A 14,783-nucleotide genomic window follows, 5' to 3' on the forward strand; every position below is an offset into this window, starting at 1 on the left:
AACACACGAAGAACGCGAAGAACACGAAGAACAAAGAATTTCTAACAAGCTCATAGCCAGAGATTCATTGTAATTCCGTTTCAAAGATCTTCGATCCATTCCTCAGCCAAATTGAAGAATATCTTATGTTCAAATCAAAATCACATTACCACAATTCCAATCAAAAATCTTTCAAGGAGATCGAATCAGAGGATCACTCTTTTGTAATTACAGAGAATTGTACCACACATTTATCAATACAAATTCGTATTTGTGAAACTATTTTATTTGTTTGATTTATTTTGAACTAAGAAATTTAGTCGTCTACAACCGACATGTAAATTGCAAAACTAGCAAATTTCTCTATATCTATCAAATCATTTATTCTGAAACAGACCAATGATCCATTGACAATTTCGGTAGAGAAAATTATTAAGGATCCGATTCTCAAATAGAAATTATATTCCATATTTTGGATTTTCCACACTAAATATATATAAAAGTAGCAAATAACGCCTGGATAGAGCAATCAGTGCAAAGTCAAAGGAAGCAATTGACATTGGACTAATGGAGGCTAAAGATAAGTTCACACATAAAAAACTAGTATTACCTTTTTATGCTAGAAAACTTCCACATCTATTTGACATTCATGTAGACAATCTCTATGTAATTTCGACCAAAGACAAATAGCTAAGCTTGGAGGAGAACATCCAATCAATAACTGAAAACAACATGAAAACATAATTTACAAGAAAGAGTACTAGGCCACTCTTTGACAGTATATAGAATGAGAAATTGAAGTGACTAAGCCTCTTGGCTATTCTTTTGATCTTCTCCTACTTGACATAGAGAAGCACTGAAAGAAGGAGCTACAAATACAGAAGAATAAACCTTGGAACTACCAAATGAGGGCTGTGAAAGCATATTTCTATCATGATCAAAACCACAGCTTCCAGCTGATTCAGAGTTTGATGAGCAAACTATAGTTTCTTCAACAAGCGTATCAAAATGGTTTAAATCCACTTTGTCACCTGTTATATGATCATTCCATGGAATGATCTCATCAGGGAAAAGAGATGAGGATCTTGCATGGCTCTTTGTGATTGCATGCTGAAGAAGCTGAAACAGCCTCGGATTCTTTCCCAATAAGCTGGTGCTTTCTTCATGTGAGTTCATGTTTCCATGACATGGGAAGTTTGTCTTGGCATTCCTTCCTCTTAGAAGCCTGGCAGCACTGTCATAAGCCCGAGCAGCCTCTTCGGGACTATCAAAAGTCCCTAACCAAAGCCTCAGCTTCTGAGACGAGTCTTTGATTTCAGCAACCCATCTTCCTGAGGGCCTTTGTCTCACCCCTAGAAACCTTCTTCCATTGCTGTTCACTCCTTTGGGAAACTTCATGCTTCTTTTTTCTTCATTTTCATGGACTTTTTCTCCATCAAGTGGTGTTTGGGCATAATTTTTACATAAATTTTGAGGCTCAAAAGGGATTCCTGAGCTCTCTAGGCTGTCCATGAGAGTAGGAGAAGGGTTTGTTAGCAAATATGGGAGGTACCATTGATAGTACTATTATAAAACAAATATGACCAAAGAATGATGGTGGGATGATGGCAAGTTGATTGTCTGGTTTCAGGTTTGTTTTTTACAAAACTAATAATAATAATAATAATATATATATATATATATATATATTTATGATTAGAATTATATAGTACCTGGGAAACAGTATATATATATATTGTAACCTAGGGCAGAACTTCTGAAGTGGTCCTCAAATGTGTGGGTTAGAGAGAGCAATTGGGGAAATGTTGATGAAAATTAAACAATTAATTGTTTTAAAACATTGACAGTAGTACTATGGATAGGCACGATGAATGGTGTATTAGGTATCATCCACTTCATTCTTTTTTTTTTTTCTTTTTTTTTTTTGAGAATCATCTACTTCATTCATTTAAGTAAGAAAGGCATCATCTACTTTTGGTACAATGTATGTTATGGGTAACCTGTACTGGTTTAACTAGAAACCTAGTAGTAGTTAAGAGTACATATGAGAAGAACCAAATTTGGCATATTAGAATGATACCCCAAAAGAATGAGAACATGTACTAAAGGGTGTTTGGCACAGTAATTTAAGATGAAATTTTTGTAGTTTTTTGAAATTTGTATAGGTGAAAAAGTGTGTAAAGTTGTTTAAAATGTAAAAATGTGAGTTTGAAATTGCTTACCAAATAGGCCTATATCTATATAAACTTACTTATCTATATTCTATATCTATATATATTATTAAAAACTGAAGCATAGTATTTATTGTTGTTTCGCTCCTGTTGAGCAACATCAGCAGCTACATCATTCATTTATTCTTTCTATTTTATTTTCTCTATTTAAACTTTTCTTCCCCCTATTTTCGAAAAATAAAAATAAAAAAAATCTTATTCTCCCAATTAGTTCACACACCTACTGTTATATTTTTTCCAACTTTTCCCTTTTCTTTTTGCCTCTTTATCTCTCCACTACTTTACTGTTATACTTCCTTCCTCTTTTTTATATTTTGATTCTTTTTCTACCCATTTTATTTTGTATAAATTTGATATCGTTTTCTCATTTAATCCATATTTTTCTCACACAAAACTGTGAATACTTTCTCTCTCTCTACTTTCTTTCAGTGAATTTTTGTTCTTTCTTGTAACTCTAATTAAGGTTGATAGATTTTTTTTTAATATGTGTTTTGGTATTGTGTTTTTGTGTTTGTTTTTTTTAATATTCCTTCAGAAAGTCTTCTCTTTCTCTTTTATAGCTTTGGTTGACTTTTAGTTTAGGTTAATACTTAGTTTTTTTGGAAATAGGAATTTGAATATGCATACCAATTGTTTGAGTAATAAATTATTATAAAGCCTATTATTTATTCCTTTAGTTTCATTTTAATTTTGGCTAAGATAACGTTGTAATTTTGTAATGATTTTTTATTATTATGATAGTTTCCTTATTCCATAAGAGATGAGGAATTTGAATAACAAATTTGAAAGTTATAAAGTTTAGTTGTATATTAAGTAAATACAATACACTACAATAGAAGTAAAAAGAATATGGTTCACCTTAAAAAAAATATTAATCAAACATAAAAAAAAATTATAATAATAAAATGGTATATTTGTAGAGATAAAAAGATTAATAAAAATACTTGTAGACATTTTTTTTAAATAGACAATTCTTGAAGTAATGGTTACTTTTTAAATATTACACTTCATTACATAATATTTATATTTCCACGCATTACGTGAGTTTGCGGCTAGTTCTTCATAAATTTGCTTTCACTATCTACATTAATTTTGTCATTGTGCACAACAAAATCTTTTAAAATAATGAAAAAAAAAGGTGGTTTGGGACTTAAAACTAAAAAGAACAACTCCTTTGAGCAGCTGATCCCAGTGTCCAAACCCTGTACACTGTTCAATATATTGGCTCAAATGTATGTCCATGATTGTATATAGTCTGCCAGAATTTGCAACACACTTTCTCCTTTGATATCTTTTTAGTAAATGGTCAGTTAGATTAAAATGAGAACATAAGATGATGATCCAAGTAAGTTCAGATTTTTGTGAGCACTGAGGTTAATTTTTTGTCAAAACTTAGCATAGCTCTTAAATCAGTCTCTTTCAGGTCTCATATAAGGTTGCAGTGACAACCTGTTAAACCTTCTTAACCAATGATAATGACATTACTTAGCAAAAAAAAATAAATATTAATGGCATATTTAGTTGTTAAGTGCTCTGCTAAAAGACTCAAACCATTGGATTCTCCATTGTATTAGGGTGTCCCCAACAATTGGAAAGTAGGTCAAAATTTTACTAACAATATATGTTCATGACATTAGCAGAGGTGGTACCTAGCCTAACCAAACAAAAAAGGTTTCTCTCTCTCTCTCTCTCTCTCTCTCTCTCTCTCTCTCGTTAAAATCAAAAATATCGAACATGGGTCCAAGCCGCAAACAAAAGCAGGGTAGATTAGTAATGTGACACATCCTGCCAAAGTACCCAGATGTTGATTTAAGGTGGAATGTGCATTATCTCAAGTGGGTTGCAGAAAAAGCCATAGCTAGCAATGAAGAAGTGACATAAGCAACGTTTATTGTGATTAGTGAATAGTTTAGTGTTTAAAAAACCATTATTGAGGCTAATTAACTCCAGACATGACATACATCCAACAGCCTACAAACAAAGTCACACCTCAAAAGCTCAAAGACAAACAAGAACGACCCACGTTTATTTTCTAAACTTCGTCAGGCTCTTAATCCTAAAAAACTTGTGTATGACATTTGTCACATTGTGGGTGTCTTTGTTATTCCCTCTTAGAACGTGCAACCCCATTCTTTGGCTCACGTATAATTTTTAAATTTTTTTGAAACTATACCTACAATTCCTGTGCACTGCAAAATCCTCAGAAGAACTTTTAGCTTTCATATTGTTTGGATTCTTCATGTACTTTTCTCTCACATATATTTCTATCTTAATTAAACTCCCACTTCCCCTTTGTGTTAGGTCTGCTTTGTAGTGTTGTAGTTCTGAGGTTAAGATCATCGATTCTTCATCATTGCAAGCTGTTAGCTATCTTGTCGGATCCTTCATCCTCTTTCTTCTTTGACAACTATTTCATTATTAAGTTTTTTGCCCAACCTTACACGTACTAAACTTTAATGGTTGTAGTATATATATAAACACAAATGTAGATTGAAATATTTGTAAGTGGTCTTATTTTATGGAGTAAAAGATCGTAGAGAAAGACTTGAAGTTAAAATTGAAAATTTTAAAGACTTGCTCAAGCCTGGCCACTGTGCAAGCAACAGTGCAATAGGCACAAAGAAAGTATCAATACTTGTAAAGTGCTGATTGACACATAGCCAAGCCTGCTCAAGCGAGCATCGAGCGGAGGTCAAGCCGAGTACACACGGAGATAAGAGAGCACGATTTCAATTATAATCCTAATTAATCTATGTACTTTCTCAATTGTGTGGGGGGTGTTAAACATAATCAAATAACACTCCTTTTTTATTTTTGTAAAAAAATAAAAAATACAAAATTTTGCAAGTGAAACACAAGAATAAGACAATTAGAAATCCTAGCCATGATATTGTCAAAGGATATTTGTATTGTATATTTTTATTTTGAACTTGATTAGAAATTCTACATAAATACACCCCTCTTCTCCCTCCCTCGGGCTTGAATCAAGGCTCCCGCATTTTCTCATGAACTTAAGGCAGGTTCCATCAAGCTCAACTCCCCTGATGGTCTATTTGTGTTGTATACCGAACTGTAATTAAATTGCAAATGACACGCGTAATTGTATAAGCACACACTAAAAATATTGTAAAAAAAAGAGAGCGATGTACAAGTAACAAATAAAGCAGGATTGTAAAATGGACCTAGACCTTTTTTTTTTTTTTGATGGAAAAATGGACCTAGACTTTGATAGCCCTATATTTGTTTTTTTCCAGTAATATTATACCTTTTCTGTCTTACGTATCTTGGTCACACAAGTGACAATTAACATGTCCCACACGTTATGATCTGTGAAGTAAAAAAAAATATGTAAAAAATTTGTTTTGCAAGTATATCTAATTTTTTTTGTTGCCAGTAAATATAGTAAAGAAGATTGATACGAAATAGACTACAGCAGAAGTAGCTATTATTATTTATTATAATTTTTTGATCTGCAGCAGAAGTAGCTATTAATCATATATAGTCATTTGCATTTGCAAGCCATTGGCAAGTTGTTCCAAGATGTAATGCTTTGTCCCATCGGAAAAGGCGCGTAGCATGCAACAAGCACAATGGACCAAAACCTGAATAATTAGACAGGACCATAACAATCAGTTTCTGAGGCCTTCTTATTATAATATTTTTGGCAGAGGCCTATAGATACTAGATGTAACCATCATTCTTCTGAGATTTGTATTTTATAAGGTTGGGTTAAATGAGATTAATAGCTCAACTGACAAAAAAATGAAATAAAATATTGATGATTGGCATAGGCACAATGGTGGAGCCAAAAATTTGTTTTTGGAGACTAAATTTAAAAAGAGATCATAAATTTTTAATCTATATATACTATATTTATATTATGTACAATGAAAAGTACTATATTCCCAATAAATTTTAGGTGGCAAGTTGTTACTGATTTTAATATGAGATCACCACTAAAATTATTTTTTTACTCACTAATAACAACAAATGACAATCCACCATCTAAAATTTATTGTGAAAGTATTGTTAAAATGTTATAGACATGACATTTTACTATGTACAATAATCTAAAATAGAATTATAAGTAAAATTCTATGTATAAAAAAACATATAATCAAATAAGTGAATAACCAATCATATATTTTTGACAATTTTATAATAATATATAAAAATTTATAAGCTATATAATATAGTATATTTATCATTCACCATTTTAATAAATAAAAATGTTATGTTATAATATTTTCACAACATTTTACCATAAATCTTAAGTGACGGGTTATTATTTGGTTGTTATTGGTGGACAAAAAATTAATTTCAATTATAGATTTAAATTAGAAATAAAAAAAAGTTAGAACTAATATTAACTTATTAACTATAATTTATTATGAAAATATTATGATGTAGTACTTCAAAAAAAAAATGAAAGAATAAAAAAATATTAAAGAATAATAGAACAAGACAATGAAATAAGCCACATAACTACTTGTGAGTAACTGAGATCACCTTTCATTTTAACGTGTATAGTTTTAAAACCATACACGTGTGGTCCTCTTGGATTAGAGCAAATATGGACTTAGAAATCCGTGAAGCACTAAAAGGGTTTAGAAAACAAGTTGGAGAAAAGAAGAAATAGTTTTCTAGTCCCAATATTTTCCCAAAACACAGATTTGAGACAAAAAACTGTGAAGCTTGTAAGTTACATTCTTGAAAATTCAAAAAAAAAATTGGGCCCCTTTGGCCATTACGTGGCTTCACCACTACATAGGCACTTGAATACAAAAATCATTTTTGGAGTGAGGGGACAAACATGAGGGCAAGATATAGGAGCCAAGTTATTACAAAAAATTAATTTTAATTATAAATTTAAATTAGAAATTAAAAAAAATTAGAACTAATATTAACTTATTAACTATAATTTATTATGAAAATATTATGATGTAGTACTTCAAAAAATATTAAAGAATAATAGAACAAGACAATGAAATAAGCCACGTACCTACTTGTGAGTAACTGAGATCACCTTTCATTTTGAAGTGTATAGTTTTAAAACCATACACGTGTGGTCCTCTTGGATTTGAGCAAATATGGACTTAGAAATCCGTGAAGCACTAAAAGGGTTTAGAAAACAAGTTGGAGAAAAGAAGAAATAGTTTTCTAGTCCTAATACTTTCCCAAAACACAGATTTGAGACAAAAAACTGTGAAGCTTGTAAGTTACACTCCTGAAAATTCAAAAAAAAAAAAATTGGGCCCCTTTGGCCATTACGTGGCTTCACCACTGCATAGGCACTTGAATATAAAAATCATTTTTGGAGTGAGGGGACAAACATGCGGGCAAGATATAGGAGCCAAGTTATTACAAAAAATTAATTTTAATTATAAATTTAAATTAGAAATAATAAAAAAATTAGAACTAATATTAACTTATTAACTATAATTTATTATGAAAATATTATGATGTAATACTTCAAAAAAAATGAAAGAATAAAAAAAATATTAAAGAATAATAGAACAAGACAATGAAATAAGCCACGTACTTACTTGCGAATAATTGAGATCACCTTTCATTTTAAAGTGTATAGTTTTAAAACCATACATGTGTGGTCCTCTTGGATTAGAGCAAATATGGACTTAGAAATCCGTGAAGCACTAAAAGGGTTTAGAATACAAGTTGGAGAAAAGAAGAAATAGTTTTCTAGTCCTAATACTTTCCCAAAACACAGATTTGAGACAAAAAAACTGTGAGCTTGTAAGTTACATTCCTGAAAATTCAAAAAAAAAATTGGGCCCCTTTGGCCAATATGTGGCTTCACCACTGCATAGGCACTTGAATACAAAAATCGTTTTTGGAGTGAGGGGACAAACATGTAGGCAAGATATAGGAGCCAAGTTATTACAAAAAATTAATTTTAATTATAAATTTAAATTAGAAAAAAAAATTAGAACTAATATTAACTTATTAACTATAATTTATTATGAAAATATTATAATGTAGTACTTCAAAAAAAATGAAAGAATAAAAAAAATATTAAAGAATAATAGAACAAGACAATGAAATAAGCCACGTACCTACTTGCGAGTAACTGAGAAAAATGAAAGAATAAAAAAAATATTAAAGAATAATAGAACAGGACAATAAAATAAGCCACGTACCTACTTGCGAATAATTGAGATCACCTTTCATTTTGAAGTGTATAGTTTTAAAACCATACACGTGTGGTCCTCTTGGATTAGAGCAAATATGGACTTAGAAATCCGTGAAGCACTAAAAGGGTTTAGAATACAAGTTGGAGAAAAGAAGAAATAGTTTTGTAGTCCTAATAATTTCCTAAAACACAGATTTGAGACAAAAAACTGTGAAGCTTGTAAGTTACATTCCTGAAAATTCAAAAAAAAAAATTGGGCCCCTTTGGCCATTATGTGGCTTCACCACTGCATAGGCACTTGAATACAAAAATCGTTTTTGGAGTGAGGGGACAAACATGTAGGCAAGATATAGGAGCCAAGTTATTACAAAAAATTAATTTTAATTATAAATTTAAATTAGAAAAAAAAGTTAGAACTAATATTAACTTATTAACTATAATTTATTATGAAAATATTATGATGTAGTACTTCAAAAAAAATGAAAGAATAAAAAAAATATTAAAGAATAATAGAACAAGACAATGAAATAAGCCACGTACCTACTTGCGAGTAACTGAGAAAAATGAAAGAATAAAAAAAATATTAAAGAATAATAGAACAAGACAATGAAATAAGCCACGTACCTACTTGCGAATAATTGAGATCACCTTTCATTTTGAAGTGTATAGTTTTAAAACCATACACGTGTGGTCCTCTTGGATTAGAGCAAATATGGACTTAGAAATCCGTGAAGCACTAAAAGGGTTTAGAAAACAAGTTGAAGAAAAGAAGAAATAGTTTTCTAGTCCTAATACTTTCCCAAAACACAGATTTGAGACAAAAAACTGTGAAGCTTGTAAGTTACATTCCTGAAAATTCAAAAAAAAAATTGGGCCCCTTTGGCCATTATGTGGCTTCACCACTGCATAGGCACTTGAATACAAAAATCATTTTTGGAGTGAGGGGACAAACATGTAGGCAAGATATAGGAGCTAAGTTATTACAAAAAATTAATTTTAATTATAAATTTCAATTAGAAAAAAAAAATTAGAACTAATATTAACTTATTAACTATAATTTATTATGAAAATATTATGATGTAGTACTTCAAAAAAAATGAAAGAATAAAAAAAATATTAAAGAATAATAGAACAAGACAATGAAATAAGCCACGTACCTACTTGCGAGTAACTGAGAAAAATGAAAGAATAAAAAACATATTAAAGAATAATAGAACAAGACAATGAAATAAGCCACGTACCTACTTGCGAATAATTGAGATCACCTTTCATTTTGAAGTGTATAGTTTTAAAACCATACACGTGTGGTCCTCTTGGATTAGAGCAAATATGGACTTAGAAATCCGTGAAGCACTAAAAGGGTTTAGAAAACAAGTTGGAGAAAAGAAGAAATAGTTTTCTAGTCCTAATACTTTCCCAAAACATAGATTTGAGACAAAAAAACTATGAAGCTTGTAAGTTACATTCCTGAAAATTCAAAAAAACAAAATTGGGCCCCTTTGGCCGTTACGTGGCTTCACCACTGCATAGGCACTTGAATATAAAAATCATTTTTGGAGTGAGGGGACAAACATGCGGGCAAGATATAGGAGCCAAGTTATTACAAAAAATTAATTTTAATTATAAATTTAAATTAGAAATAATAAAAAAATTAGAACTAATATTAACTTATTAACTATAATTTATTATGAAAATATTATGATGTAGTACTTCAAAAAAAAATGAAAGAATAAAAAAAATATTAAAGAATAATAGAACAAGACAATGAAATAAGCCACGTACTTACTTGCGAATAATTGAGATCACCTTTCATTTTAAAGTGTATAGTTTTAAAACCATACATGTGTGGTCCTCTTGGATTAGAGCAAATATGGACTTAGAAATCCGTGAAGCACTAAAAGGGTTTAGAATACAAGTTGGAGAAAAGAAGAAATAGTTTTCTAGTCCTAATACTTTCCCAAAACACAGATTTGAGACAAAAAAACTGTGAGCTTGTAAGTTACATTCCTGAAAATTCAAAAAAAAAAATTGGGCCCCTTTGGCCATTATGTGGCTTCACCACTGCATAGGCAGTTGAATACAAAAATCATTTTTGGAGTGAGGGGACAAACATGTAGGCAAGATATAGGAGCCAAGTTATTACAAAAAATTAATTTAAATTAGAAAAAAAAATTAGAACTAATATTAACTTATTAACTATAATTTATTATGAAAATATTATGATGTAGTACTTCAAAAAAAATGAAAGAATAAAAAAAATATTAAAGAATAATAGAACAAGACAATGAAATAAGCCACGTATCTACTTGCGAGTAACTGAGAAAAATGAAAGAATAAAAAAAATATTAAAGAATAATAGAACAGGACAATGAAATAAGCCACGTACCTACTTGCGAATAATTGAGATCACCTTTCATTTTGAAGTGTATAGTTTTAAAACCATACACGTGTGGTCCTCTTGGATTAGAGCAAATATGGACTTAGAAATCCGTGAAGCACTAAAAGGGTTTAGAAAACAAGTTGGAGAAAAGAATAAATAGTTTTCTAGTCCTAATACTTTCCCAAAACACAGATTTGAGACAAAAAACTGTGAAGCTTGTAAGTTACATTCCTGAAAATTCAAAAAAAAAAATTGGGCCCCTTTGGCCATTACGTGGCTTCACCACTGCATAGGCACTTGAATATAAAAATCATTTTTGGAGTGAGGGGACAAACATGAGGGCAAGATATAGGAGCCAAGTTATTACAAAAAATTAATTTTAATTATAAATTTAAATTAGAAATAAAAAAAAATTAGAACTAATATTAACTTATTAACTATAATTTATTATGAAAATATTATGATGTAGTACTTCAAAAAAAATAAAAGAATAAAAAAAATATTAAAGAATAATAGAACAAGACAATGAAATAAGCCACGTACCTACTTGTGAGTAACTGATATCACATTTCATTTTGAAGTGTATAGTTTTAAAACCATACACGTGTGGTCCTCTTGGATTTGAGCAAATATGGACTTAGAAATCCGTGAAGCACTAAAAGGGTTTAGAAAACAAGTTGGAGAAAAGAAGAAATAGTTTTCTAGTCCTAATACTTTCCCAAAACACAGATTTGAGACAAAAAACTGTGAAGCTTGTAAGTTACATTCCTGAAAATTCAAAAAAAAATTTGGGCCCCTTTGGCCATTACGTGGCTTCACCACTGCATAGGCACTTGAATGCAAAAATCATTTTTGGAGTGAGGGGACAAACATGAGGGCAAGATATAGGAGCCAAGTTATTACAAAAAATTAATTTTAATTATAAATTTTAATTAGAAAAAAAATTAGAACTAATATTAACTTATTAACTATAATTTATTATGAAAATATTATGATATAGTACTTCAAAAAAAATGAAAGAATAAAAAAAAATAAAGAATAATAGAACAAGACAATGAAATAAGTCACGTACCTACTTGCGAGTAACTGAGAAAAATGAAAGAATAAAAAAAATATTAAAGAATAATAGAACAAGACAATGAAATAAGCCACGTACCTACTTGCGAATAATTGAGATCACCTTTCATTTTGAAGTGTATAGTTTTAAGACCATACATGTGTGGTCCTCTTGGATTAGAGCAAATATGGACTTAGAAATCTATGAAGCACTAAAAGGGTTTAGAAAAAAACTTAGAGAAAAGAAGAAATAGTTTTCTAGTCCTAATATTTGCCCAAAACACAGATTTGAGACAAAAAAACTGTAAAGCTTGTAAGTTACATTACTGAAAATTCAAAAAAAATTGGGCCCCTTGGGCCATAACGTGGCCTCGCCACTGCATAGGCACTTGAATACAAAAATCATTTTTGGAGCGAGGGGACAAACATGAGGGCAAGATATAGGAGCCAAGTTATTACACACATGTGTTACACTGTCTTGTCTAGGCTGTCTTGGACTATCTTGAATGAATATTTGTCTTCGTCTGTCTGGACCGTCTTGGAGTAGTCTTTCTGAGAATCTGTAATAGTGCGCGTGCTAATGAATAGTAGTCTGTCGTTGTTGTCTGTCCGGGAGAGTATTCTGTCTTGCTCGGCATATTTGTTTGTTTATCAATCTCTATCCGCGTAGTTATCATAATCTAAGGGACAGACTCTGAAGACAGAAGACAAGCCTTTCAATTCCAAGCCTTTCAATTCCAAGCCTTTCAATTACAAGCCTTTTAGAATTGAAGAAGGAAAGAAAGCCTCTTTGATAGCCTTTCCTCTCCCTCTCTTAGGCAAACTTTTGTAACCCTTCTCTTTTTGTAATCTTGTAACCTTTCTCAGACAGATTTTACTTTATAATCTTGTAACTCTTCAGACAGTTTTTATTTTCAAAGCTTGTAACAAAGACAGAAGTTTTCAGTTTTAATCAAAAGACAGAAGTTTTATCCAAGTAAGATTTTGTTAGTTTCTGTTTCCGTATTCCATATTCCACATTTCGTTTTAACCTTATTTTGAATATATCTATTTTGCTGTTTTCTTCTTTATCATCTATTTTATCATTGTTTATGCTTCCATATTATTGATGTGCTCTCTCCTGGGTAGTTATTGGTATTAGAGCCATGGATGGTAGATGTATGAATTTTATTTCTTTGCAATTAAGAAGTTACTTGTGTTTCAAAAAAAAAAGAAAAAAGAAAAAGAAGTTACTAGGAACATATTACTGCCTAGCCACTACTTGCTCCTTGGTAGCGTTGGTCAGCCTCAATACTCGTTGGCAAACCATAGATTCGCGTTGGTCAACCTGTTTTTTGTTAGCCGACAGACCGGAGTGTGTTTGGGTGGTCCCGCAATGGAGTTTCCTGAGGAGGTGGTCCCGATAGCAAGGCAACCAGTGGTTTGTAATAGTTTCGCTAGTAATTATTAATTGCTTGGAAATAGAATAAATACATTTATCTGTTCATCATCTGTTTGCTTTTTCACACTTAGGTTAGGCACACACTAATTTGAAAGATGGACTATGATGATATATATTATGATGAAGGTTATAGCATGAGATATATAGACAATAATTGGTTAAATGATGATATGGATTATGAAACAGATTCTGATTTTGACAGTGAAATGGATAATTACAATTATAACTCTAATAACACAAAGAATTGGAATACATTAATAGGAGATAAAATCAATAGACAGACTGATAGACACAATAATAGTTTCTTAGACAGAATAAATAAAAAATTAAAATCTTTAGAAGATATTGAAAGATCCACTGTTGTAGAAAGAAAAAATGATAGAGATGATAGACCAGATAGTTTTTTGGAACTTTATGAAAGAATTAAAACTTTAAATTCAGACTTTGAACCCCATGAAAGATCATCTTTAACAAAAACCATGACAAATAACTGGTATAATAGGCAACAGAATAATTTAGCAAGTACCGACAAATCAATAAATTTGATAGATATAAAGAATGCTAGAAAAGATAGTTTAATATATGATGATAGCAATAGTTTTAAAAATTCAAAGGCAACTGACAGACCTATATCTATAATATCTAAAAGTCATAATGAAAGTCTTATAGAAATAATGAAAGAAGGAAAAGACATAGAAAGACAAAAGACCAATAACATGAAAGATGGCCTAATTAGGGAAAGAGCAACACGTATGGATGGTGAAGGAATATTTAAAAAAGGTATAGTAAAACAAATGATAGAATAGATAGAATTGGAACATGGCAATAGTACTTTTAAGACAGCCAACTCAAAGGAGAAAGAAGGTTTGAAGAAATCAAAAGAAACTCTGACAAAAAAGAAAGAAAGTAGTTCTATAGATATAGTGCATAAGAATAAGCTAGATATAATGGATGAAGACAAAGAAGGAAGACAAAATGCTAATACCCTAAAGATAGATGGCATAGAAACTCTTCGTAAAGAACTAAATATAGAAAGAGACAGAAATAGGAAAACACATGTCAAAAAAGGAAATAGAAAAAGAAAAACATAATAATGTTAGTTTAGAAATAGTCAACAAAGAAAGGAAAACTAATAATAATGAAAAGGAAAATAGTGATGGTATAGTAATTGAAAGATCTATCATATATACCCAAAATGATAGCTTGACAGAAATAGCTAAAAAGATAGAAATTTTAAGTTCATCTTTAGATATGGATAGAAAAAGAGGCATAGCAGTTTTAAATTCTACTAAGTTATCAGATAGTGAGAAAGATGACAGACAAACTAAAAATATTATTTGTCACAAATGTAAAGAATATGGACATACTAAAAAGCAATGTGATAGACATAATAAAATTGTTAAACAAATTAGTAGATTAGAGTTTGAGAAAGACATAATAAATGAATTAATGGAAATATTTAATGTTAAGCAAAATGAGATAGACCAAGTAAGGGAAAAAGAAGAATTAAAATTAACCAACCCAATTAAAGTTAAGAAAAGAAAA

General features: G+C 30.5%; 1 protein-coding gene across 1 annotated transcript; it reads right to left on the reverse strand.

Annotated features, from left to right (window-relative positions):
* Window positions 1-759: 759 nt before the first annotated feature.
* On the reverse strand, window positions 760-1,491 carry LOC142632727 (uncharacterized). The gene has a single exon (XM_075807077.1). It carries the CDS (start codon window positions 1,489-1,491, stop codon window positions 784-786), a length of 708 nt encoding a protein of 235 aa, XP_075663192.1. The 3' UTR covers window positions 760-783.
* Window positions 1,492-14,783: the final 13,292 nt, after the last annotated feature.

The sequence above is a fragment of the Castanea sativa genome, chromosome 4 (assembly GCF_040712315.1).
Source record: "Castanea sativa cultivar Marrone di Chiusa Pesio chromosome 4, ASM4071231v1".
Lineage (NCBI taxonomy): Eukaryota > Viridiplantae > Streptophyta > Magnoliopsida > Fagales > Fagaceae > Castanea > Castanea sativa.

Bases quoted from the DNA above. Each gene is read 5' to 3' on its own strand.
- LOC142632727 (XM_075807077.1), bottom strand. From the start codon at position 1,491: ATGGACAGCCTAGAGAGCTCAGGAATCCCTTTTGAGCCTCAAAATTTA.